Source organism: Heloderma suspectum, chromosome 4 (assembly GCF_057233095.1).
Source record: "Heloderma suspectum isolate Gila_16-S chromosome 4, 16-S_ref, whole genome shotgun sequence".
Lineage (NCBI taxonomy): Eukaryota > Metazoa > Chordata > Lepidosauria > Squamata > Helodermatidae > Heloderma > Heloderma suspectum.
The window spans coordinates 78,746,612-78,771,454 of NC_139461.1; the positions used below are offsets into that span (position 1 = coordinate 78,746,612).

Below are 24,843 nucleotides of genomic sequence, written 5' to 3' on the forward strand. Positions count from 1 at the left end.
GGGAGATACCTCTATTGCAGGCAGGATCTGCAGGGCCATCACATTTTGCTCTGGGCCACCTGTTGAAACGTTTCCTCGCTAGGAGTTTTCACTGAATTGAAGGAAATGAAGTACAGAGCTACACAAATGCAAAAGTGATCTTAAATGTTAAGGAAGAATGGTTCCATAGAACTGAAGCATCAGTTCTGGGCTTAATTTTGTAGTACATATTCTGTGGCTTGTGTGTGTTTCAGAGACTATAACAGTATTCTGGGTTGGTTCGTAAAACTTTGTTAAACGTGGGTAGTATCCAACATTATTCCAATTTAAAGTGTACCCATTGAAATGAATGGAACTTAACTTAGATTAACATTGGATACAACTCAATAGTTTGCTACTGCTGTAACTGTGTTTAAATACTTATCATATAAATTCTGGACTGCTTTACAACCTTTATTGTGTTTTTCCTCACAAAATCCTTGTGAGGAAGGTCACTGTTTGTTCCAGTTATACTGAGACAATGTCTTGCCTGAGACTACAGACTGAATCAGCAGCAGATATGGGACTTGAACACACAGACACGGAGGCAGCTGGGGAATGCTGGGAGTTGTAGGACTTTTTCCTGTTTAAGCCTGCATAGGATCAGTGGAGGCTGGTGACTCCGATGTCAGTGGGACAGTGAATCCACTCCAGATTCCAGTCAGAACTCTAAAGGAGCTATCCAAGATGCTTGGATAGCTCCTTTAGAGTTCTTACTGGTTCTGACTGAAACCCGGAGCGGATTCAATGCCCCACTGATATCGGAGCCACCATAGGACTGCACCCTTAGAAAATTGGGTAGATATAAAAAGTGCCACAACAAAATTGAAAATGTCTAAACAGTCTAACAGTGGCATCAGCTGTCTTGCATGCCTAATATCAGGCAGAAAGTCAGCAGATAAATATTTTAAAGAAGTAACAAAGAAAATAAAATGGACTTGGAGAGCAAAAGTAGAGGAAACTTGCATTCCCTTCCACCCCACCTTCATTACTTTGTTGTTTATAACATACTCTTCCCTCACCTCATGAAGGGAGGTGGCTCCTCCATCCCCACCCTCACCCTGTGTAAGAGTACTCAATAGTTCCTTCCCTACTAATCCCCTACTTACTGTTCTCTGGCCATATTGCAACAAATCTTAGGGTGACTTTGCATTTTAGAGCAAGCAACCAACAGGTGGCTACATGAGTGACTCGCTGTTTTCCCCCACCCCAGCCTTAGGGGCAACGTGTAAACAGTGAATTGGTCCAACTCTGCACAGAGAAGATACATGGGCTCTCCTGTATATGTTTGCTTGGAAGCTCAAAAGGCAGAGGGATGAGAATCACACATCTTACTTTTTGGTGGTTAATGTAATGTGAAAATGTGCCCTCAGCCACTGTCAGTGAGAGAGCACACTAGCATGTATGGGAGCTCAATAATACATCGCTATTCAAGCTTGTAACACATTGTACTGTAAGCTGGTTTGGAAAACAGCATCTTGCAATAGCTGAAAGCCACTGTCATTTGATGACTCGGAGGAGTTAATGACTGTGGCGTACACTAAGCCGTTTGCTATGCACACCATCCGTGGTACAATTTCTGCCTTTGCATTCTGGTTGAAAAGGCCTCATGTGCTTCATCACAGCATGGTTATTTCTTGGTAATTGCACAGTGATTATGCAAATCTCTCTGTTCAGATTTGCTGATGTGCTGTTGTGCAAGTACTAGGTTCACTTCTCAGAATTTCCGACATGTTTGCCAGCATGCTGCCTCAGCGTCTAATACCCTACAGATGTAGCCAACCTCATTCCAAAATTAACATGACAGACGAGGAATCCCCCCTAACCCCAGCACAAATAATGAGAAAAAGTACAAAAAAAAATATTAGGAACATGAAATGCCTTCTATATGAAGAGCTGCTTGTGGCATAACATTTTATTTGAGGACAAGCGGGGAAACATGTGTTCCTCTAAGTGCAGAAATTTAGTTATTGTTGGGTTCTACCTACCTCTGCTCATTAAATGTGTGCGGAGCTCCTCAGCGAGAAATTGGGTAGACACATGTGCCTACTATTGCAGAGAGCTGATCCTCACACAGATTTCCTTCAATACAAGTGCATTGCCTTCCTACTCAGAAGTAACATTTAGGAAAATACATTAGAAGCAGGCCACAGAATCTAGAAAGGCATTATACCCTGAGGGTCCCTTTCTTGTGCCCCCAACAACTGACACAACTCAGGTGGTTTTAATGCAGATGAAAATAAAAAAAATGAAACCTACCAGCGTGGCAGCAGTACATAGGCTTGTGTTGCAGATCTATAAAATACTGAACAGTCTGTCAGTATAGAAAATTTGCTCACCATATTTCACAATGATAAAACTAGCACATGACAAAACGGACAAATAACCGATCTGAAGCTAAGAAAAATGGATGCTAACATAGTACACAACTGACCTATGGAACTCACTGCCACAGGATTTTGTGGTTGCCACCAGGATGGTTCAGCTCAAAAACAGATTCCTTAATAAAGTGGCCAGGCCATTATTTTGTTTTTGTATCCCTGCATGCTCCGTGTAGCATGAATTAAGGGGAATATACATATGTAGGCCCTTGTCACACAGCAACAAGTTTGAAAAAAACAAAGAGGAAACAGTGGGGAAAGTTGCTAGGTACCCATTGTATTGAATTTGGTGGACCTTGGAAATCAGGGATAACCATGATATATTATTGGCTGCAGTGGTCTGCATCTTTTAACATGAGGACCAACATAGATATGATGGTGGCAGCCTTACATTTTAAAAGGCACATCTGCTCCAATCACATATAAAGTGGGGCCCAATTTAAGGGCAAAGGGGGCACATGGGTGAAGGGTGCCAAACTCCATACAAAAATACTTTTTTTTAATATGGGAATTACAAGCTGGGAATTACAAGTTGTATGTTTGCAAGTGAGATAGTGAAGGCAGGAACTCAGAAAGAGCTCTGCTCTAATTTTTGGATGAGGTTTGGGAATTCACAAAGGTCTGGCATTTTAAGTAAATGGGAATTGAGGGGTGTGTGTGTGTGTGTGTGTTTGTGTGTGTATTGTGGGGGGGGCGGTGATGGCTGCATAGGAAGATTTGTTTCCATTCACTGTGAGCTAAGTGCTAAGAAATGTTCAGAACTTGCTGTTCTCTGCAACATTTGGTTTTTTTCCCTTCACGTGTGCCCATTATTTATGCTTCTCCCCCTTCCTTCCAGGATGGAGGTACTGCCCTATTAGCTGCCTGTCAGTATGGACACATGAGAGTGGTGGAAACTTTACTGAAGCATGGGGCCAACATTCACGACCAGCTTTATGTGAGTTTTCCTGACATTTGTGGTTCTGATCCTCCCTTTTCCTGGAAAGATGGAAAGTTTAGGGCAAGTTTCTAGGGTTCCTTGTTCTTCTTCTTTTCATGAGAAAGCAAAAATGGCAGAACTGGTTTCTGTGCAAGTTTAAATACTGGCAGAGAGTAAGTGAAAAAATATCATAAGGTGGTCCATAGAATCCTAGAGCTGGAAGAGATCTTAAAGGCCTCTGCTTAAAAACCTCTAGTGATGAAGAATCCACTGCCTTCTAAAGCAGTTTGTTCCCAGGGTCAGCCACAATTTGCTGCCTGAGGAGGAGGAGGAGCAGTAAATCCCCCACCCCATGCTGGCTGGGAAATGCTGGGAATAGTAGGACTTTTTTTCTGTCTAAATGTACATAGGATTGCACCCTAAGTAACTAAACATTTGCTGCCCTTTCATTCCACCCCAAATCTCCTGCCTAAGGCAGTTGCCTCATTCTACCCTGTCTTTTCCACTGCCAAACAGATCATACAATCTGGACATTCTTCCCAATATTTAGTTGAAATCTGCTTTCTTGTAATTTGAACCCGTTAGTTTGGGTCTTCCTTGCTGAAGCAACAGAGGACAAATTTGCTCCATCATCCTCCAATCGACGGCCTTGAAAATATTTGAAGATATCCAGAATACCATCTTCCCTCTTACACTCAGAGCCATTTCACATGTTGTACAGAACAAGGGGGTAACGTTCTAGACGCAACTTCTTAAGATTGCATGTGGGAGTTATATTTTTCAATAGTCTCCAAGTTAAAACAACAAAATACCTCTTTGGCTGTAACCCTATACCCGCTTAACTGAGACTAACCCCACTGAACTCAGTAAGAGTTATTTCTGAGTAGAACTAATAGCTTTGCATTGTTTACTTAGCAAACTAGTATGCCTGGGTTCCACATAGCCCTCTGCTACAGGCTGCTGTAATCTGCTACAGAGAAGGAGCGTTTACCATTTTCATCTAAAATGGTACAGTCCAGAATTCTGGACTGTATTCTGGAGGGTGCTGTTGCACTCATGTCCTGCTTGTGAGTTTCCCAGGGGTAGCTGGTCAGGTGGATAGAATGCTGGTCTAGATGGACCCTTGGTCTGATCCGCCATGGCTCTTCTTATGTTCTTATGTTCCACTGCTTCAGTCTGCATAATGGCTCTTGGGCTTATATGGTGAATGTCCTTGTTATTACATCTGTCTTTCCAGATTCTGTTGCTCCTGTTCCAGACTAGTTCCAGATTGCTTTCTACAGGATAAGGAATACAATTTCCAGTCTTTGCTTATATCTATTAAATCTTCATTTCCTGTTCTTTCTTCCCTAGCCAAAGCAGGATAGCTTTCACAGGGAATTCTGCATGGGAATTAATGTAATAACCTGTACTGATCATCATGGGTGATGACTGCACACCTGGATTTTTCACTGCACATCCACATACCGGCATGTCATAGCTATGGTGTACAATTGTCACAAGTGACTTGAGCCAGGCCTGTAAACTACCAAAAGTATCCGTGTGAGCAAAGCTGTATGATAGAATGCAAAGCTACATGACAGAGTACAAATCCATGGGATAAAGGTAGCATTATATATTGTTCCAGTTGTTTCCTACACTCCTCATATACACAGCCACAATCAGATTTCTATGCTAAGATAATCCAAGTTGTGTGCAGATAAAAGCCATATCTGGCAATCTGAACAAAACTTACAAATTCAGTATATTTACAGAATATTACAGTATATTTGGATAATTGTGCTTCTGCTTACCAGCTCAGGAGAGTAAGGCTTATCATCCCCATCCAGACCATTTCCCCTGCATACTATTGCTGCCGCTGCTCTCCCCCCACCCCCTAAACAAGGGCATTTATGTGCATCAGTAATGGAGCACACTGTAATAAATTACTTTAAAAAAGCAGTGGTGAAACCAGCAAGACTCCATCACCCCTTGTCAGTTTCATTAGAGAAAGGAGTGCAGGGACAATGAAGGTAATGGATGGGGGAGTATGTAATGCACTACTCTCCCATCCAGTGGGGTTACATGTCACTGGCCATGTCAACAAAAAGGTAACTAGATATTGTTCTACACCCCATTGAGACAATAGCCCAAGTTAGTTCACAGCATAATGTTTTGCGCTGCAGTTATGTGGAAGCTAAAAAAATCATGATAATAAACTTTTTTTTTAAAGGAGGAATGTCTGGAATAACATGGGAATACAACAGTTTGGGATGAAGGTCATCTGGATTCTCAGGAAAAATGAAAAAGCGAGTGCTGTAAATGCCAGGGAGAAAGACTAATGTGGGAGCACCTCAAGCAGAGACAACCCTTTCTGTAAAGTGTGAATTCAGTCACAAATGTTGCTAACATTTCTTTTGCTGCAGCTCTTGTGCCTTCATCAGTGTGTAACAAGCAGAAATATAGCTGCTGAAGCTTTTCCCATTGTGCAGCAATGACCAGAAAAGTTTCATCTGCTAAAGTTCTCTCTGTCACACACAACACAATCTGTTAAGGGCTGCCAAATGAAAAGGCCTGCCAGAAGAAAACTGGCAACCCTCATTGTGGGCAGGAGGCTGTACAGCACATAAGGGGTGGGCAAAATAGTAGCCTTATGTAGTACTACAAAATAGTAGCCTTAATATAAGCCATTGCCTTATGGTTCAACTAAGGCCTATGCATAAAATAAGAGGTGGAGGAAATCCAGGGAGGAGCATATGATTCCCTTATCTACTGCTGACAGCTCAATAGGAAAGTCTGCCTCAGATTTTAGAAACTCTGGCTTTCACTCAGCCACTGTGGAAAGAATTATACTGTACCAGAGACCTCTAAGCAGAAACAAAGACGTATGTAATATAGTCTGGGAAATTTCTGAGTGATATTTGTAATGTGCTTGTGCCGCTCTTCCCCTTCTCTGCTCCCTCTTTCAACATCAGCTCAAAAAAATACCCTTTGTCTTCCCTATCCTGTCTCCCATTCTTCTCTACCCATTTTCACTGTCTTCTTTTTTATTGTGCATACTATGAGCATTTACCAACTAGCATTCATTTAAATGGTTTCCTAAATATTAACTTCTATGTAATATGCATTTATGTAAACACTTTTTGAAGTGCCCTTCATCCAGGGTAGTGTATAAAGGTGTGACTAAAATCACACAAAATAAATAAAAACACACAAAAAAGCATAATTGTATCCAAACAGAGAAGGCAAATCAGTCAAATCAACCAACTACAATTAAAATGCCTGGGCAAACAAAAACACTTTGTGCTGGTGTTGAAATGACAGCAGCATTGGCTCCAGTTGCACCTCCATGGGGAGAGTATCCCATAATTGTGGTACCACAACGAAGAAGGCTGTCTCCCTTGTTCCTATATAATGATCTTCGGTCATGGAAAGGCTGGTATATATGCAGATATTTGGCCCCTGCCTTTGGCCCCACCCGTTGCTGGCATGCGACCCCTGAAAGGTTCCCATCAGGGCAGTGGGGAGGGGGGCTGAAAAAAGCTGCCCATCCTTGGTCTAGATTATCTGCTTGCCAAAAGCACCTGGAATTGAGTCACCACCACCTTCCCAAGACCTTGCCTCCAAAGAGGATATTGGTGACTAGGCAATAGTTATTAAAATCTACTGAGTCAGAGTCAGTGCCAGGCCTGAGTGGGTCCTTGGCATAAGTCTGCCAATGGGCCACTGCCGGCCCACCATCATCACCCACCACTACTGAGGCCCCTTGCCCACGTGCTAGCCAGCCAGCCAGCCATCCACCAAAGCTGCCCAACCTACCAAAAGGCACCTGATCTAGCCACTGCCCTCACTGCCACCGAAACCCTGTTGCAGCTGCCCACACCTGCCTACCCACCAAAGCCCCCTTGCCAACACCCACTCACCGAAGCCCCTGCCAACCAGCCAGCCCTGCCCATCAAACCCACCCACCTGCTTGCCTGCCCTGCCTTGCCTGCCCACCAAAACCGCCAAACCCCCTCCCCACTTTTTTTACATGGTGTGGCACTGGCTCCTCCTCATGTGATTGGCCCCCTCCACAGCAAATGCCTGGCCAAGCACAGGCCCCACATGCAACTTTGATTTAAAAAAACCCCCTATGTTTTGAGTAGCACCGATCTGAACCAATAAGATGCTGCCTTTGGTGAGGGACATAGCCAATGAGGGCACAGAAGCAATATAAGTACCTCAGACCACCTTACCTGTCTCCTGAGAAACCTGTACGAGGGTCAAGAAGCAACAGTAAGATCCAGACATGGAACAACCGAGTGGTTCAAAATTGGGAAAGGAGTACGACAAGGCTGCATATTGTCACCCTGCTTATTTAACTTATATGCAGAGTATGTCATGAGAAATGCCGGGTTGGATGAATCACAGGTCGGAATTAAGATTGCTGGGAGAATTATCAACAACCTCCGATATGCAGACGATACCACCCTAATGGCAGAAGGCGAAGAGGATCTAAAGAGCCTCTTGTTGAGGGTGAAAGAGGAGAGTGCAAAAGCTGGTTTGAAACTCAACATTAAAAAAACGAAGATCATGGCATCTGGCCCCATCACTTCCTGGCATATAGAAGGGGAAGAAATGGAAGCAGTGACAGATTTTACTTTCTTGTGCTCCACGATCACCGCAGACGGTGACTGTAGCCATGAAATTAAAAGACGCTTGCTCCTTGGGAGGAAAGCTATGGCCAACCTAGACAGCATAGTAAGAAGCAGAGACATCACCTTGCCGACAAAGGTCCGTCTAATCAAAGCTATGGTTTTCCCAGTAGTAATGTATGGCTGTGAGAGCTGGACTATAAGGAAGGCTGAGCGCCGAAGAATTGATGCTTTCGAACTGTGGTGCTGGAGAAGACTCTTACGAGTCCCCTGGACTGCAAGGAGGTCAAATCAGTCCATCCTAAAGGAAATCAACCCTGACTGCTCATTGGAAGGACAGATAATGAAGCTGAAGCTCCAATATTTTGGCCACCTATTGCGAAGAGAAAACTCCCTGGAAAAGACCCTGATACTGGGAAAGACTGAAGGCAAAAGGAGAAGGGGACGGCAGAGGTTGAGATGGCTAGATAGCATCACTGATGCAATGAATATGAACTTGAGCACGCTCCGGGAGAGAGCGCAGGACAGGAAGGCCTGGCATGCTATGGTCCATGGGGTCACGAAGAGTCGGACACGACTGAACGACTGAACAACAACAACAACGTCTTTATTGGCCATCCCCCATTCCCCCCGCCCCCAGGCAGCATTTGGTTGGTTCAGATTGCTGCTACTCAAAATGTAAGTTAAAAAATGTTTTAAAATGGGATGTTGTGGAGCCTGCAGCCTTGGCCATGGCACTTTCCAGGTGAGTGTAGAGGAGGAGGAGGGTGGCAGCTACAGCAGGCGGCTCAGGGATGGGCCCTTCTGAGCCTCTGGGCCCTCAGCAGCTGCCTATCCATGCCGACCCCTTATGCTGGGTCTGCAACCATCTCATTCAAGACAGATGAACGATACTGTCATCAAAGCGCCTCCTCAGTGTGTCACACCTGGCCTCCGAGGGTTCCAGCACATCCCCACCTGGGTCTGCAAACTGTGTAAATGCAAGCAATGTAAATATGGACACCCTTGGGTGCTTCACTTCCCAAGTAATTTATGTCTGATCAAAGGCTGTGTAAAAATGTTGCCAGATCAGAAAAATAATGTCCCAGATACTGCTCTAGTTAACCTCCACCAGTTGTATGCAAAATGTTGTCCGGTTTAAGGATGCACATCCCCATCTGAACAGTTTAATGAAGCCCAGATTATCATGGCGATGCAGATGCAGCTGCACATTTGCAGTTGCTGCATGCACAGATCCTTGCTTTTAAACATGGTCTTCCTCGCTGGAGTGCGGCAAATATCTTTGAGCCGGTATTGATGAGTTTTCAGGCACAGGAACAACCGCTCTTTTTATTTCAATTTGACAATATTAAATGTCAAACGGCTGTCATGTTTTCAAAACAGAATGAAACAATCCCATCCTAGGTGAATGAAATTAATTGGGCACAATCCAGCCAAAGCTAATCCCATTTAAGTCCTATTGATTTCAGTGGGAGAATTATGCACACGTACCTTGTTTTTTGTGTGTGTGTTTTAATGCTGCTCTAAAACTGTTAGATTGCTTTGAAACTTTTAATAAAGAAGCTGATGAAAAGTATGGCAGATCCAGGTCTTTGCTTAATCAAGCTGTTCTTGATAAATACTAAATGTTTTGAATGAATTTCAAAGCAAGAAATAGCAGGAAGTTACCCTAAAAACAAGAATCTGATTAGCTTCTCTTGCATGATCTTGCTCAGCTGAGTGCATAAAAGGTTTCTGGTTCTGACTGGCAGAGTTCCATGGGAGGCAGACTTCAAATACACACATTCTGGAAGGATTTACTCAGAAAGCATCAAGATTTATAGTTTAATCTTTAAATTGATTACAGGAAAGGCCGGAAGCAGACTAATTAAAGAGCAACTGTGTGTATTGCTTTTAACAATGCTGCAGAAAGGGCTCCTTTAAGTGGCAGGAGTTTATTGGTAGTTATGGAATAGAAGTTTCTATAAGCAGCATTCGTGCGATACTTGAGGGCTAATGAAGGAAAGGAAGGGTTCAATTGTCCTATTAAGAATAGTTTTGATAGCTTAAAGCTAATTAAAATGTGTATTTTTTTAAACTAAGGATGGAGCGACTGCCCTTTTCCTGGCTGCGCAAGGAGGGTTCCTGGATTTAATACGGTTATTACTGTCTTCAGGAGCAAAAGTCAACCAGCCAAGGCAGGTAATGTTCAGCATTGTTAAGACATAGATCATATTTTGGTTACTGTCTCTCTCTCTCTTTTTAAAAGATTTTGCAAGATTTTCTCCCTTCATCTGTGACATGCTAAAATTAACGAGCCATGTCTTGATATTCACTACATTCCGATGATTGTTGTCACTTTGATATGGAAGTTAATCTTTGATAAAACTTTGTGTAACCATGTCTGGGATCTCTAGGCGGACTGCCAAAGTTGTACTTTAACTACCTCTGATGTTTGCCATCATTTCTTGTATATTCTTATCTCAATTATCAGCATTTTATTTCCTAGAATCCCAGTCTCTCCAAAGAGTGAAAGAGACATGTGCCATAGAAAACTTAGAGGACATACCAGTCAGGAAACTGGACAAGAACTTGATTTCCTCTCTCCAACTAGAACGGAACAGATACAAGACATTCCTGATGCCACCCAGATAAACGCAGTGCCACCTAGTGTCTAAATTATATAATGACACTATCCACAGAATTTGTAACCCTATAACCACACAACTTCACTTAGATTATGCTCCCGATTAATACTAGATATTATATGGCACAAGAGCAGAGCAAGATGTAAACTCAGGACATTGCAGATTCCAGGCAAGCATGTTCCTTGAACATTCATTCGCTCAGATCCCAGAACGAAGGAACCAAGGATGAACTCAGAGCTGACCCCAGTTCCTAGTGCTCATCTCTGCTTCCTCAGGAATATAAAGCCTCAATAGGCCATAGGGCGTATAAAAATCATGATAGCATCCTTTTTTTCCTTATCCCTTGTCTTGTTCCTGTTTTGTTTTTGGTGTTGGGCTTGAATTCCTTGGTTTACTTTTGTCTATATCCTTATTCCTGACTTACTTTTGATACTCTTTTCTGTCTACATTTATGGCTATGTATCAGCATATCCAGGGGTTTTCAGATGCCCCTAACTCAGGGGCAGCCAACATATGGCCCTCCAGATATTGTTAGACTGCAGCTCCCATCATCTCTCACCGTTAGCTATGCTGGCCAGGTCTAATGGGAGTTGAAGTCTAACAACATCCCTGCCCTGACAAAATGCAATGGTTTATTACAGCACCTTGTTATTGGACATGATCTTGTTCAAAAGCCACCTCCAGACACATCTTGAGATAACACCATCATTGCCCCATTTTCCAGGCATATGCTTGGTCCAGCAGGCTCACTACCTGGACTAGCAGGTTTACCATAGTTGACATGTAGGTTACCATTTTTTATGTGTGAGTGGAAATGCTGCACCCTTTGACTCTGAATATAATTACCTGTTTCAGGTTCCCTATTGCAAAATTCCAGACTGAATGTTCATAGAACATGCAGTAAGAACACAAACAGTGCAATCCTATATTAATTCAGAGGTTAGTCTGACTGAATTCAATGGGACTTGCTCCCAGGAAAGTTGTATAGTCTTGAGTTATAGCCTAAGAGCAATCCTGTTGTCCCTAGGTGAGCATCCTAGGGATCATAGGACAGGTCAAAAAAAAATCCCAAGGTCATAGAATCATAGTAGGGTTGGAAGGGGCCTATAAGACCATCCAGTCCATTGAGATTGTGCCCTACACAAATTGTTTAGTTCCACTAAGGTCAATGAGAAGCTTTGCAATTCTTATTTCTTATGGCATCACCAAATACATACAGATTCACACCTTTCCTAATTCTACCATTTGATACTTAAAAACCCTCTGTGATTCCAAGCCTGTGATACTCTTCCTGACCAATGCTGTCGCCTTTGAATCCACACAACTTTTAAGATGAAGATGCTCACCAACAAAATTAGCTACTGCAGTAGCAGCAACTAGAACACAATAATGAAGAGCAATTTCCTAAGTTCTTACTGAAATATAACCTTTTGAATTCACATCCTATGTGCTGAGTATAAGGAGGCTCGGTGAATTTATTTTCTGAGCGGAAATGTAGATTTTAGGATTTAACAACTATTTGCTTTAAAAGGAAAGATATTGCACAACTTTGGAGTTGTGCGCCAAAAAGCATGGACACTGTAATTTTAAGTCTCCTGTTTTAACTTGGGTGCAATGTAAGCTGTTCTGCTGCAGCTTCACAGATTATGCTCACTTACAACTTCGGCTCCATACCCACACTTTCCTTTGGTTTTTCAGCCCTAGTCTTTAGCCATTTTCCTTTGTGGTGGTGTTGTTTTTAATAACGGGCTACTTTAAGTACGCATTTCTTTTCCCCAGCAGGAGTAAAAGCCACTTGAGATTGGATTTTTAGTGAAAAAACGGCATGGGGAAGAGTCAAGAAACTCCCCTGCCTCTGTTCTGTTCTTCCATTTCAGCATCCTCAGTAACTGCAATTTATATATAAACCCCGCTGCCAAGAATACAGAACTACACATAATGGCTGTGTTTGGATGTCACAATAAACCATGATTCTTTGTTACAGGAATGAACCCAGCCTCCCCTTGGGCTTGCACACTTTCCTCCCCTCTCCTCCCCTCTCTCCCTCTAGCATGTCCACAAGGGGGATTTTAGAACCATTTGTTTCCATTTTTCTATTAACCTCATTGTTCATGTCATCTGAACCACAAAACTGCTTAATCTTTATGTTGTTCTTTTAAACAAGCCAACTTTAAACCATAGGTTATGGAGCTGGCTTGTTTCAAAAAATGATAGTTAAGAGTAACCATGGTTTAGGGCTTGGGTGATAAACAAGCCGCAGTTTTAATCTAAAAACAGAAGCAAAAGCTTCCGATTTCATGGCCGCACTGGAGGAGCAGAGGGGGAGTGGAGGCTAGTTTCTTTCCTGTTAAAATAAATTGTGGTTTATAAACCATGGTTTATTTTGACATCTCCATGCATCCAATGTGTAGTTCTGCCAATGTGCCCTGACAGTAGATGAAATAGACTTTACTCAGGATGAGTAAGCATTCAGATTTCAGCCGCATAGGGATTCATTATGTTCTGCTGCTTAAACCTTCCTACAGCACAGCCTTCCCCAAGCTGGTGCCAGATGTTTACAACTCCCAGCATTCCTGAACATTGTCCATGCTGGCAGGGGCTGATATCCAAAACATCTGGAAGGCACCAGATTGGAGAGGGCTGCAATAGCATCTGGTAGAAATTAAGAGGTCGGATTCAGACTTGGCATGCTTCCAGATGAGGCTTTTATTGCGCCATCGCCCTGCAGCATTTATAGAATTTTATAGGGGATCCAAGTGACAGCATCATCCATGTCTAACACTCCTGTGTTTTCCCACCGCTTTTTCCATCTTTTTTCTTACTGCAGAAAATCCATTAAGGAAGATGGAATAGCTGCATAATGTCTTCTTCTGCTTAGCACTGGAAGCCCTCCATCTGGAATCACCAGTAGCGCAGACCCATTGAAATAAATGAGAATAAAATTAGTTATGACTAGCCTAAGGTCCAATGGATCCATTGAAATCAATGGGAGTTACTTTAATAATGACTAACTTAAGGCCCACTGATTTTAGTGAGTCTGCTCTAAGTATGACTAAATCTGGATCCAACCCAAGGAGTAAAAAAGAAAAATATTTTAATTGTTATACAGAGTAATGCTTCCATTGAGCATTTCATCTGTGTCATGCAAACATTTATACAGCCACAAGGGGGGGGGGAGAGACTGAGAGAGAGATTCGGTTTCCCTACCCAACTGAGCTGAACACTATGTCCCTTCTCAAGCAAAAGGGATCCAAGTTTATTTTGTCCTTGAGCTCCAGCCAGAGCCTTGTGGTGAGCTGCCAGAGCTATTTAGTGTTGCCTGTATCAAATGGATCGTTCCTGTTTTGTTTTGCTTTCCTTCAAGGATGGGACAGCTCCGTTGTGGATAGCCTCCCAGATGGGTCACAGCGAGGTAGTGAGGGTCATGCTGCTTCGAGGAGCAGACCGAGATGCCGCTAGAAGCGTGAGTAACTGCCTTTAACTTTCTGGGCTTTGGCTTGGGAGAAAACGGGTCAACAGGGTTCTATGACATGGTGTGCTTTTATTGCACCTCTTTGGCATACTTTGGCAGTCTGCACTGGAGGACAGTTTGGATATTGCTTGGTGCTGAATCTCGGGCCCTTCCTGGGATCCCAGTCTGGTTCTCCAGATGGCCATGCCCCTTGCCCTGGCCCAATCTCTTCTCCACGACTGCCGATCGTTTGGTGGTTTCCTGGCTTTTGCACATTTTTTCCCCATTCTAAAAGAGTGAAATGCCTCCCCTAAGGATTAGTGAGTGGCAGTAAGAGCTTTAAGATAACATATGCTGGTGTTTTTGGCCCTGCCCCTTTCCCCTTCAGCCCCGCCCACCACTGGAATGTAGCTCACGGGAGCTTCTCTGAAATTGAATGTGGTCCTTGGCTGAAAGAGGTTCAACACCCTGGAGCTAGTGTATCTCTCAAGCATCTCTCACTGAAAGGGGCATCAGTGAGAGTCCGGTTTCTTTTACTTCCAGTTTGGGGCCATGGTGCACAACCGGAACTGCAGGCTGCATCCTTGGAGAAAGCCAGTCCCTTTCTCATGGAACATCTTAGTGATGACAGTGGGAAATGTAAACTGAACAGCCTGCACTGTGACCACAAGTGGCCCCATGTAGTTAAGAAAGCTCCAGCAGGTCAGTGGTGACAAAGAGAGACTTTATACGTTCTTGGAGCCAAGTCCTTCGTTAGTTCAAAGTTAAAATCAAATAGAAGAGGACTGAGCTCTTCGGTTTGGAGATTAACAGCTGGATGCTCTCAGAACAATAGAAGGGTACAGTCATAGAAGAAAAGGTGGAAGACAACAGAAGAAGCCAATGTGGCTTCACAAAAAGCTTAGGGATGACCTGGAAACAAAAAAGGACACATATAGGAAGTGGAAAGAAGGCCAAGTAACAAAGGAAGAGTACAGGCAGATAGCACAGAATTTCAGGGATGGCATCAGGAAGGCTAAAGCTGAGAATGAGCTGAGGTGAGCAAGGGATGCTAAAAACAACAAAAAGGCTTTCTTCAGCTACGTGCATAGTAAAAGGCAGAGGAAAGAAATGGTGGTTCAGCTATTAAATAAGGATGGCAAAACGATAACAGATGACAAAGAAAAGGCAGAGGTGCTCAATTCCTACTTTGGCTCAGTCTTCTCCCAAAAGAGGGTCTATGACCCCCCCTGGCATAGGCGAAGTACAGGCTGAAGGGGCAGGATTCTAGCTTGAGATCGATAGGCGTATGGTCAAGGAACACCTAATTACTTTGAATGAGTTCAAATCTCCAGGGCCAGATGAACTGCATCCTAGAGTAATAAAGGAACTGGCAGAAGAACTCTCAGAACTGCTGTCTGTTCTCTTTGAGAAATCATGGAGGACGGGGGAAGTGCCAGATGACTGGAGGAGGGCTAATGTTGTCCCTATCTTCAAAAAGGGTAAAAAGGAGGAAGCTGGGAACTACAGACCAGTCAGTCTGACATCAGTCCCTGGGAAAATTCTGGAGCAGATCATAAAGCAATCCATCTGGAAGCACCTTGACAACAATGCCGTGATTACTCGAAGCCAACATGGATTTGTCAAAAACAAGTCCTGCCAGACAAATCTGATCTCATTTTTTGATCAAGTAACCTCCCTTGTAGACTGTGGGAATGCTGTAGACATCATATACCTCGACTTCAGCAAAGCTTTCGACAAAGTGCCCCGTGATATCCTGATGAGCAAACTAGCTCAAAGTGGGCTAGATGAAACAACGATCCAGTGGATCCACAGTTGGCTACAGAATCGGACTCAAAGACTGCTTATCAATGGGACCTTCTCAAACTGGGGAGAGGTAACGAGTGGGGTACCGCAGGGCTCAGTCCTGGGCCCAGTGCTCTTCAACATTTTTATTAATGACTTGGAGGAGGAGGTGCAGGGAATGCTGATCAGATTTGCAGATGACACAAAATTGGGTGGGATAGCTAATACTTTGGAAGACAGAAACAAAATCCAAAGTGATCTGGATAGACTGGAGTGCTGGGCAGAAAACAACAGAATGACATTTAATAGGGATAAATGCCAAGTTCTGCATCTAGGAAAAAGAAACCAAATGCACAGTTACAAGATGGGGGATACTTGGCTCTACCACACTACAAGCGAGAAGGATCTTGGAATTGTTGTCGATCACAAGCTGAATATGAGCGAACAATGTGATGTGGCTGCAAAAAAGGCAAATGCTATTTTGGGCTGCATTCATAGAAGCATCGCTTCCAAATCCCAGGAAGTACTAGTTCCCCTCTACTCAGCACTGGTTAGGCCTCATCTGGACTACTGTGTCCAGTTCTGGGGACCACACTTTAAGAAGGATGCAGACAAACTGGAGAGGGTTCAGAGGAGGGCAACAAAGATGATCAGGGGACTGGAAACAAAGCCCTATGAAGAGAGACTGAAAGAACTGGGCATGTTTAGCCTTGAGAAGACTGAGGGGAGATATGATAGCACTCTTCAAGTACTTGAAAGGTTGTCACAGAGACGAAGGCCAGGATCTCTTCTTGATCATCCCAGAGTGCAGGAAACGGAATCATGGGCTCAAGTGACAGGAAGCCAGATTCCGGCTGAACATCAGGAAAAACTTCCTGACTGTAAGAGCAATACGACAATGGAACCAATTACCTGGGGAGGTGGTGGGCTCTCCCACACTGGAGGCCTTCAAGACGAGGCTGGACAGCCATCTGTCAGGGATGCTCTGACTTGGATTCCTGCATTGAGCAGGGGATTGGACTCGATGGCCTTGTAGGCCTCTTCCAACCCTACTATTCTATGATTCTATGATTCATACGGGGCTTGATATCAGGAGTTGGCATCACTGGACATTGGCTGATGGCCTAGTCCTTTGGAGGGCCCATCAACCCACCCTGTCTCTTCTTCCGTATCATGAGGCAGATATGTGTCAGTAGCAGCAGCAGTAAAAAAAAAGCCAGTAGCCACAAACACTGTTGCTGGTGCCTGCCACTTAAATTCCCTCACAGTCCCCCAGTTTGCACAACACAGTGGGTTATCACTGGTTAATTGCAGTGCATGTGGGGAGTAGTTAGTAGTCAATTAGTAGTTGGGTTAAGTGTGTGTTGTGTAACCTTCAATTAACCCACAATGGCTGATGACACGCCAACCCCCCTGATAAGGAGGTTGCATATTCAAAACGGCAGCCACGTACACCCCACAATCACTGGGGATAATTGTGGGTTAATTAACCCACAATAAGCCACCATGTTGTGCGAACTGGCCCAACATCTCTGAGGCCTCAATGGAGCAGTGCACCAGAGTGTTACTCCATTGGTTTCCCCAGAGGCAGTGTGGGGGAATTAAAATGGTGGGCAACACTTGCCAGCTACTTACCTTTTGTTGCTGCTGCTGCTAGCAAACACCTACCTCACGGGTGAAGAAGATGACGCAAGGCAAGTGGAGCTACTTCCATTGCCAGAGAAACAAAAATGAGGGGAGGCAATGTGACTGGAGGTGCTCCCACCCAGAAAACAGCTTTTTCTGCCTCCTGGGAAGGGGACTCCACCAACCCCACCTTCACCACCAGGGGAGAGGGCTTATCCTCCATCACTTCTGTCACCCCTCCAGCCAGTAGGTAATACTACACAATTTGGATTTAGTTGGCTTTTTTACTTAGTGGACCACCTAAAATTAATCTCCAGCTTTGCTAATATAGTCATGAGACAGATCCCGGCAACGCTTAGCAGTGACTACTTTTGTTTCTTCCCCCATTGCACTTTTTGTGCCACCTAGCCTAATGAAGAGGTCTGGAGAAATTGAAAGCTTGCACACTCTTTTGTGACATTTTGATTAGTCCTAATACAAGTATTGCCCAACTGTGGATTTTGGATTCCCCCCCCTGTCATGGACCAGCATGGCTGTCTTTGCTTGTTATATATAGTAAGGAGTCTTATGGGCTGCATGTGTGGAAAATAACATCTAAACCAGCTCTCAACAGGAACTAACTATGAATGGATGAAACCTGTCTGTATGAATTGCAGAGATGGCTATATCCAACTCATTTTCTTTTTCTCTCTTTCTGTTGAAGGATGGAACAACTGCTTTACTTAAAGCTGCAAACAAAGGATATAGTGAAGTTATAGAGGAGTTACTTAAATTCTCCCCTGCACTTGGCTTATTGAAGGCAAGTATTGAGAAAATCTTTGGAGTGCTCAGTACCGTAATTCACTTACCATGCAACCCTCTGCATGAATTCAGTGGACTTACTCCCAGGTAAATAGGTATAGGATTGCAGCCTCAAATACAGTAGAACAGGGTGGGCAACTTGTGGCCCTCCAGATGTTTTGGCCTACAACTCCCCCCCATCCCTCATCATTAGATATGCAGTCTAGGGCTGATGGGAGTTGTAAGCCAAAACATCTGGAGGGCTAGAAGTTGCCCATCCCTGCTGTAGACGTGCACACTAATATCTGTGAGGTATCCACAGAAAACCATTCAGTTTCACCCCCCAAGTCCTAAGTTACTGAGATATTAACCTACTATATTCTAGTACCCAAAGCCGTTGTGTAGGTCTGAACTGGGAACTGGGTCTTCCAAGTATAATAGAGTCGCCTTGCTGCCAAAACCAAGAGGTTAAAGGTTTCTTGTATCTGACCCTCTGTCCCTTCTCCTCTTGATCCTTTCCTGCATTGCTGATAAAGATCTGAGGTGGTTCTTCCTCCTTCTCGTCATGTGCTACACATCAATGTGTATTTATACTCTTCTGTATTTTCTAGAGTGGAACATCAGCTCTCCATGCAGCAGTTCTTGGTGGCAGTGTCAGAGCAGTAGCACTACTCTTGGAAGCAGGAGCAGATCCATGCCTTAGGAACAAGGTAGTGCTTGTTTGTTTGTTTTAAGCTTGCCAGCACTTTGAAAACTCTTAGGAAGTGTTCAGTATACTGAAATTTTCAATCCCTGAATGGAACTGTTTATAGAAAATCTTAATAATTTAGCTGGGGACCATATGTTAGAAACAAAATATAGAGTACAAGTTATCCATGTCTTGTAAATTTCCATTAGAGAGCAGCAGAACTCTTGGGAGTAATGGCTTGCATTCAGTGCTGGCTCCAGGGTTTTGCAGGCCCTTGGGCAAGAAACCTTCAGTGGGCCTCCACCCTGAGTCATTCTGCCTTCTCATTGCCATTGCCACCAGCTGCTGTTGCTCTTCCTCTTTTTCATTATTGCTTCCACTTTATTGCTTGACAGGCAGACAGCCAGTGAGCAAGAAGGCGATGGCATCTCCTGTTCCTTCTTCTCACCACCACTGTTGTCTGGGTCAGAGTGAGAGGCGGGTGAACAAGCAGGTTGTAATGGTGAAGAAGAGAGACAGCTCCAGGGGGATCTTGTCAGTGGGACCCTGATGGGGCATGTGTCCTTGGTAGGTGCTCAACTATGCCTACCCTTAATGCCAGCCCTGTTTGCATTAACCATAACCACCACTACTATTTCTATCAGTAAAACTTTCAGAAGGGTAGCCATGTTAATCTATAGGAGCAAACACTACAAGGAGTCCTGTAGCACCTTTAACACATTTAAGATTAACACATTTATTGTGTTAACACATTTAAGATTAACACATTTATTGTGGCATAAACTTTCGTGGACATTTTTCAAAAATTATGAGATATAATGTTTCAAAACATACTGGAACTTCCAGCAGCACAGTAATTTAGAAACAGGACTTATTTTAATATTTTATATTGCCTTTCAAGGCAAAACATCCTCTCAAAGTGCTTTACCGATAAAATCCTACAACAATAAAAACATAAAATATAATTAACTAAAAGATTTCATTTCAGTGCAAATCAACATGTTTGTCTGAAAGTCGATGAAACAAACCATGGTTTGTTTTCTCAGTCCCTGGGTTGTTTATTTCCCTCTTCCTTTTCCCCCTCCCTACCTGTATCCCAACTGCTTTTGTGGTACAGCAGTACTGGCACATAAAGAGGCTGGTTTTTTTACCACTCTTGCCCACTGCCTCTGTAGCCTGGGGAAAGAACCCATCAACAACCCACGATTCTGGGTTCGCACGTAACAACAAAATATGGTTTAAACAACCCACAGTTCATAACCCAGCAACAAACCATGGATCCTCTTCATGAGTTGTTCGTGGGTAACAACCATAGTTGACCCATAGTTCTGGGTTCACACGTAACAACCATCCACAATTCAACAAACCATTGTTAATTAAAACATGGTACAAACCAGGTCAACAAATGTTCAAAAGGTCAAACGTAACCAGATAATGCCAATGGATCTGTTAGTAGCTAGGGATGGACGAAAGGGACTTACCTTGTCCCGCAGCTTGCTTCGCGGTGGGGGGGAGGCGCTTCGCTTCTCCCCCCGAAGTTCAGGCAAGGGAGGGGAGGTGCCCCTCCTCGCCCGGCCGAAATTCAGGCCGGGGGGGGAGGTGCCCCGCCTCGCCCAGCCGAAATTCACGCCGGGGAGAAGCGCCCCGTCTCCCTGGCCGTGAAAGAAAAAGTGAAAAAAAAACCCAAAAAACCCCGTGATAGGCTATGTAACGATTAACGTAGCCTATCACGGCTAGATTTCCAAAGTCAGCCGTGATAGGCTACGTAAATCGTCACGTAGCCTATCACGGGTGACTTTGGGAAAAAGAAAAAAAAAGCGTGTACACAAATGGCGGCGGCCCATGGACCCCGCCATTTGCGTTCCTTATTTTGGCACGTCTAGTCTACGTAAAGATTTATGTAGACTATGGCGAAAACAAGGGAACGCTATTTGCGTTGCCCTTATTTTCACCGTAGTCTACATAAATCTTTACGTAGACTAGACGTGCCAAAATAAGGAACGCAAATGGCGGCGCCCATGGGGCGCTGCCATTTGCGTACGCGCTTCCCCCCCCCAAAAAAAGTCACCTGTGATAGGCTACGTGACGATTTACGTAGCCTATCACAGCTGACTTTGGAAATCTAGCCATGATAGGCTACATAAATCGTCACGTAGCCTATCACGGGTGTGTGTGTGTGTTTTACTTTTTTATTTTGTAATGGCGGCGGCGGCAGCCGGTTGGGAGACCAGCCCCCACCCCCGCTGAAACGCTGCTGGGACCCGCCACCGAGAGGGACATTCGGCCATGGTAAGTCCCATCCCGGGGGGGGGGGGGCGGGGGGCCGGCGGAGAATTTCCCCAACACTTTCGGGGGGCCGAATGCGTCGGCACTCAGCCTCCCGAAGATTCGTGGAGAAATTCTCTGCCATCCCTATAGTAGCTCTCCCACCCACAGATAACACTCTATAATAGCCTTTCCCAACCTGGCACCCTCCAGATCTGTTCGAATACAATTCCCATAACATTGTGTTATGTTGGGGGGGTATGGGAGTCATAGCCCAACACATCTGGAGGGCACCAGGTCAGGAAACGCTGCTCTATAACACTGCTGATCTATACAGAATTACTGTTATTGGAATTTTTTCAAGGCAAGCCCAAATATGATGCATTATAGGATTCGTTTTAATGCTACTGAAGCCTGACTGGGAGCTTTGAATGTCTCTAAGCAGCTGCTCCTGCCCCTATGAGTGGCAAAGACACTAATAATTATTTTGCAGGAATGTGACTAATGCTAAATAGACTCTACATCCATTCCTGTAGCATAGCGCACGTAGTGGCCCAGTTTGCACGCTGGGCCACCACAGTGAACAAATTGTGGGTCACTGAAAAGACGAATGGGAGCAAGTTCGCCTGCTGTTTCCTGCCCTCTCCCGCTGTGACAATCGTGACATCCAAACCTGGAGCTCTAGGTTGTTGGGAGAAAGACAACCCAGAGTTAGAACCAGGGTTGTTAGCCATGGGTTGTTACAATGTGCGACCCGGGTCAGCGTTTGTATGTGGCAAAATGTACTTCATAAAAGAAACAGATATGTAAACATGGGTGGACCAAGCTGCACTTGATGCGAAGTGCATCTTTGTGCTTAATCTGCAGTGTTTTAAAAATGCAACTTACATCAATGAGGTGAGGGCTGTTAAGGAAATATCCAAGCCAGGTTAGGTTAAACAGTCAGAAATTTATTAAAGCACAACACGGCTGTGGGACTCAGCCAAGAACTGAGTCTGCCCCAAAAGAAAACAGGGTATCTTCATAAATACTGAAACGTGGAGAACAAAGAAAATACACTATGCATGCTCAGCAACCAATTAAGACTCAGTAACAGTCTTATCAGTACAGCTACATTATTATCTCTTACTTCTAAGGTCCTAAGCTACTCCTTAAAAAGGAATTTCCTGCCTATAATGAGCAACTTACAATTACCTTCTCATGGTCAGATACGCATATGTTTTTCCAATCCCATCAGCCACCTTGATGTTGCTTGAACCAAACAAGAGGCCTAGTCAGAGCATTTATCTGAGCAGCCCTACTGGCTCTCCCTTTCTTGCTGAATGAATTGGAGCCTATCAGTTGTTTAGGAAAAATATGGAATTTCACAGCCGTAGACCATTATGTGGCCATGTGCCCCCTTTTGAAAGAGAACTGCCCCAATTTCCACATCTCCACTTGTCATGCGGGTAAAACCAGATATAACCATGAACTAAATGGTCCTGCAGCCTAATCCAATGTGTGTTTGTTTCTGTCGTTAACATTATTTGATCACCTGCTCTTCAGTCTGGTGACTTTCAGAGCAGATTACAGCAGTACAAAAGTGACATTAAACAATATTCCTTGGAAGAAAGTCCCACTGAGTTCAGTGGGTCATTCTTCAGAGTAAGTGTGAATAGGACTGAAGCCACAAAAGTCTTAGGATTTGTGCAACCTGATTTACATCATAAATACTTCTGAGGGACCATTCCCAAGGAAACTATGTCATTGTGCCCCACCTGTAATCATTATGTTGATATTGATATTCAGTTGTATTTTGGGCTGCTGTCCCTCTATCTCTAGAACAAAGCAAATCTTACCCTCCATCTTTTTCTGTTGATAGTTTTATTGGTTTTATTCCAAGCACTTATCACAAACCTACAATGAAACATAGCATTTATTAAACAACCCAGTTGAAAGGCCTAGTAATACTGCACCGATACATTCTTTAATAATAAGCACATAGCCCACAGCTGGATGCAGGTGGTCCTTTAGGTAGCGTTTCCTGAACTCAAGTGCATTCAGGCCAAATGGTCCAAAGCCTCTCTCTGATTTCCAACTGGCTTGTTTCTTGTTTCAGAAAAATGAACTGCCTTCAGACCTAACGGGAAATGAGCGCATCCTACGGCTCCTGCAGTCCAAAGAAAAGCACAGAAGGCGCTAAGACAGCTTTGCGTCTTGAGAGAGCTGATGAGCCCTGCCCAGACTAGCCTTCAAGCAAAGCTAGTTTTCCTGCAGAACTGGAAATATTTTGAGACTCAAGCATGTTGTGGCTCCTGCTCTGTGAACAAGGTCTGGATTCTTCATGGAATGGCACTGCTAGGGCCTTACGTCACTTAAGCTCACCAGGTGTTTGTCACCGGCTTCAGTGCAGAGAGGACTGGGTCCCTATCATAGCTTTCCTGAATAACTGCCTTTACCGTACCAGAGAAGCCTCCCTATTTACTGTAGCATTATCTGTTCCTTGAAGTAAACCCTTCTCAAACTTTGCACAGGCCTTTCCAGTGGTCCTGTGGTTATTATGAGCACTAAGCATTTTTTTAAAAAGTATGTTAACTAGGCCAGGTTTGTTGTGACCCATTCTCATGCCCTGCAGGTGGCATGGCACATCAGTGGCACTAACAGTTTGGTTTCCCATAATGCATCAGCCCTCCTTGTAGTACTTATTCTGACCTCCTCCTTTTGCGCATTGGTGTTGTGAAGGTTGGCAATAAAAATGTGGGGTATTCAGTTACATGCAGCACTCCTTGCTAAGTCACATTACTACTGAAATGTAGCCATCATAGTGGGATGGTATACCTACATAGTAGCGTTCTTTAATACTGAGATCCACTTCTTCAACTATATTTTTACTACCCAAAAAGCACCTTGTGGTGATCTCTATGCAGACTGCTTATTACTCAGAGAGTTATGTTTCCCATTTATTTATTTATTTAGACTAAGGCATTTAGATACTGGCCTTCATAATATTTATTGAGGGCAATTTACAATTCAAATGAAATACCCTTAAATCTAGGAGAAGAGTAACGTATGGCAGGGGTGCACAACCTCTTTCCGTCAAAGGACTGAATTCTATCTTGGAGAAACTTTCAGGGCTGCGTTCCAGTGGTAGGTGGGGCCAGAGCCCAAAGGGGCAGGGCCACAATACAAAAAATAGCAGCATATTTTAGCTTATAGCTGTTACCAAGCCATAGGAGAGGCATTTCACCCTTTTAGAATGGGAGAAAAACTGCACAAAAGCCAGGAAGCCACCAAACAATCATTGGTGGGGGAAAGGCATGGGGCCAGGGAGTGACCTGGGAAACTTTATGTTTCCTTTTTTGAAGGGCCATGGCTCAGTGACAGAACATCTGCTTTGCATGCAGGAGGTCCCAGGTTCAATCCCTGGCTTTTCCAGGTAGGGCTGAAAAAATTCCTGCCTGAAACCCCAGGAAGCCACTGCCAGTCAGTGTTGATAATACTGGGCTGGATGGACCAATGGTCTCACTCAGTATAAAGCAGCTTCCTATGATGCAACCCTAGAGAGCCAGATTGGGACTCCCAGAGGGCTAGATTTGGCCCTTGGGCCCTCAATTTTGCGCCCCTGATGTATGGTTTGGCCCTTATTCAGGACCTATTTCATGTGTCAAACAAAAATGTAATGGATTCCAGAGGGCTTTTGAAACTGCA

General features: G+C 44.1%; 1 protein-coding gene across 1 annotated transcript in view; it reads left to right on the forward strand.

Annotated features, from left to right (window-relative positions):
- ANKRD29 (ankyrin repeat domain 29) overlaps positions 1-23,913 on the forward strand; it is a 42,118-nt gene extending 18,205 nt beyond the window's left edge. Inside the window, exons 5-10 of the mRNA XM_084848096.1 lie at positions 3,238-3,336; positions 10,017-10,115; positions 13,926-14,024; positions 18,127-18,222; positions 18,815-18,913; positions 23,255-23,913. Coding sequence (XP_084704222.1) covers positions 3,238-3,336; positions 10,017-10,115; positions 13,926-14,024; positions 18,127-18,222; positions 18,815-18,913; positions 23,255-23,338 — 576 coding nt within the window. The 3' untranslated portion in view covers positions 23,339-23,913. The remainder of the gene's footprint in view (positions 1-3,237; positions 3,337-10,016; positions 10,116-13,925; positions 14,025-18,126; positions 18,223-18,814; positions 18,914-23,254) is intronic.
- The last annotated feature ends 930 nt before the right edge of the window (positions 23,914-24,843 follow it).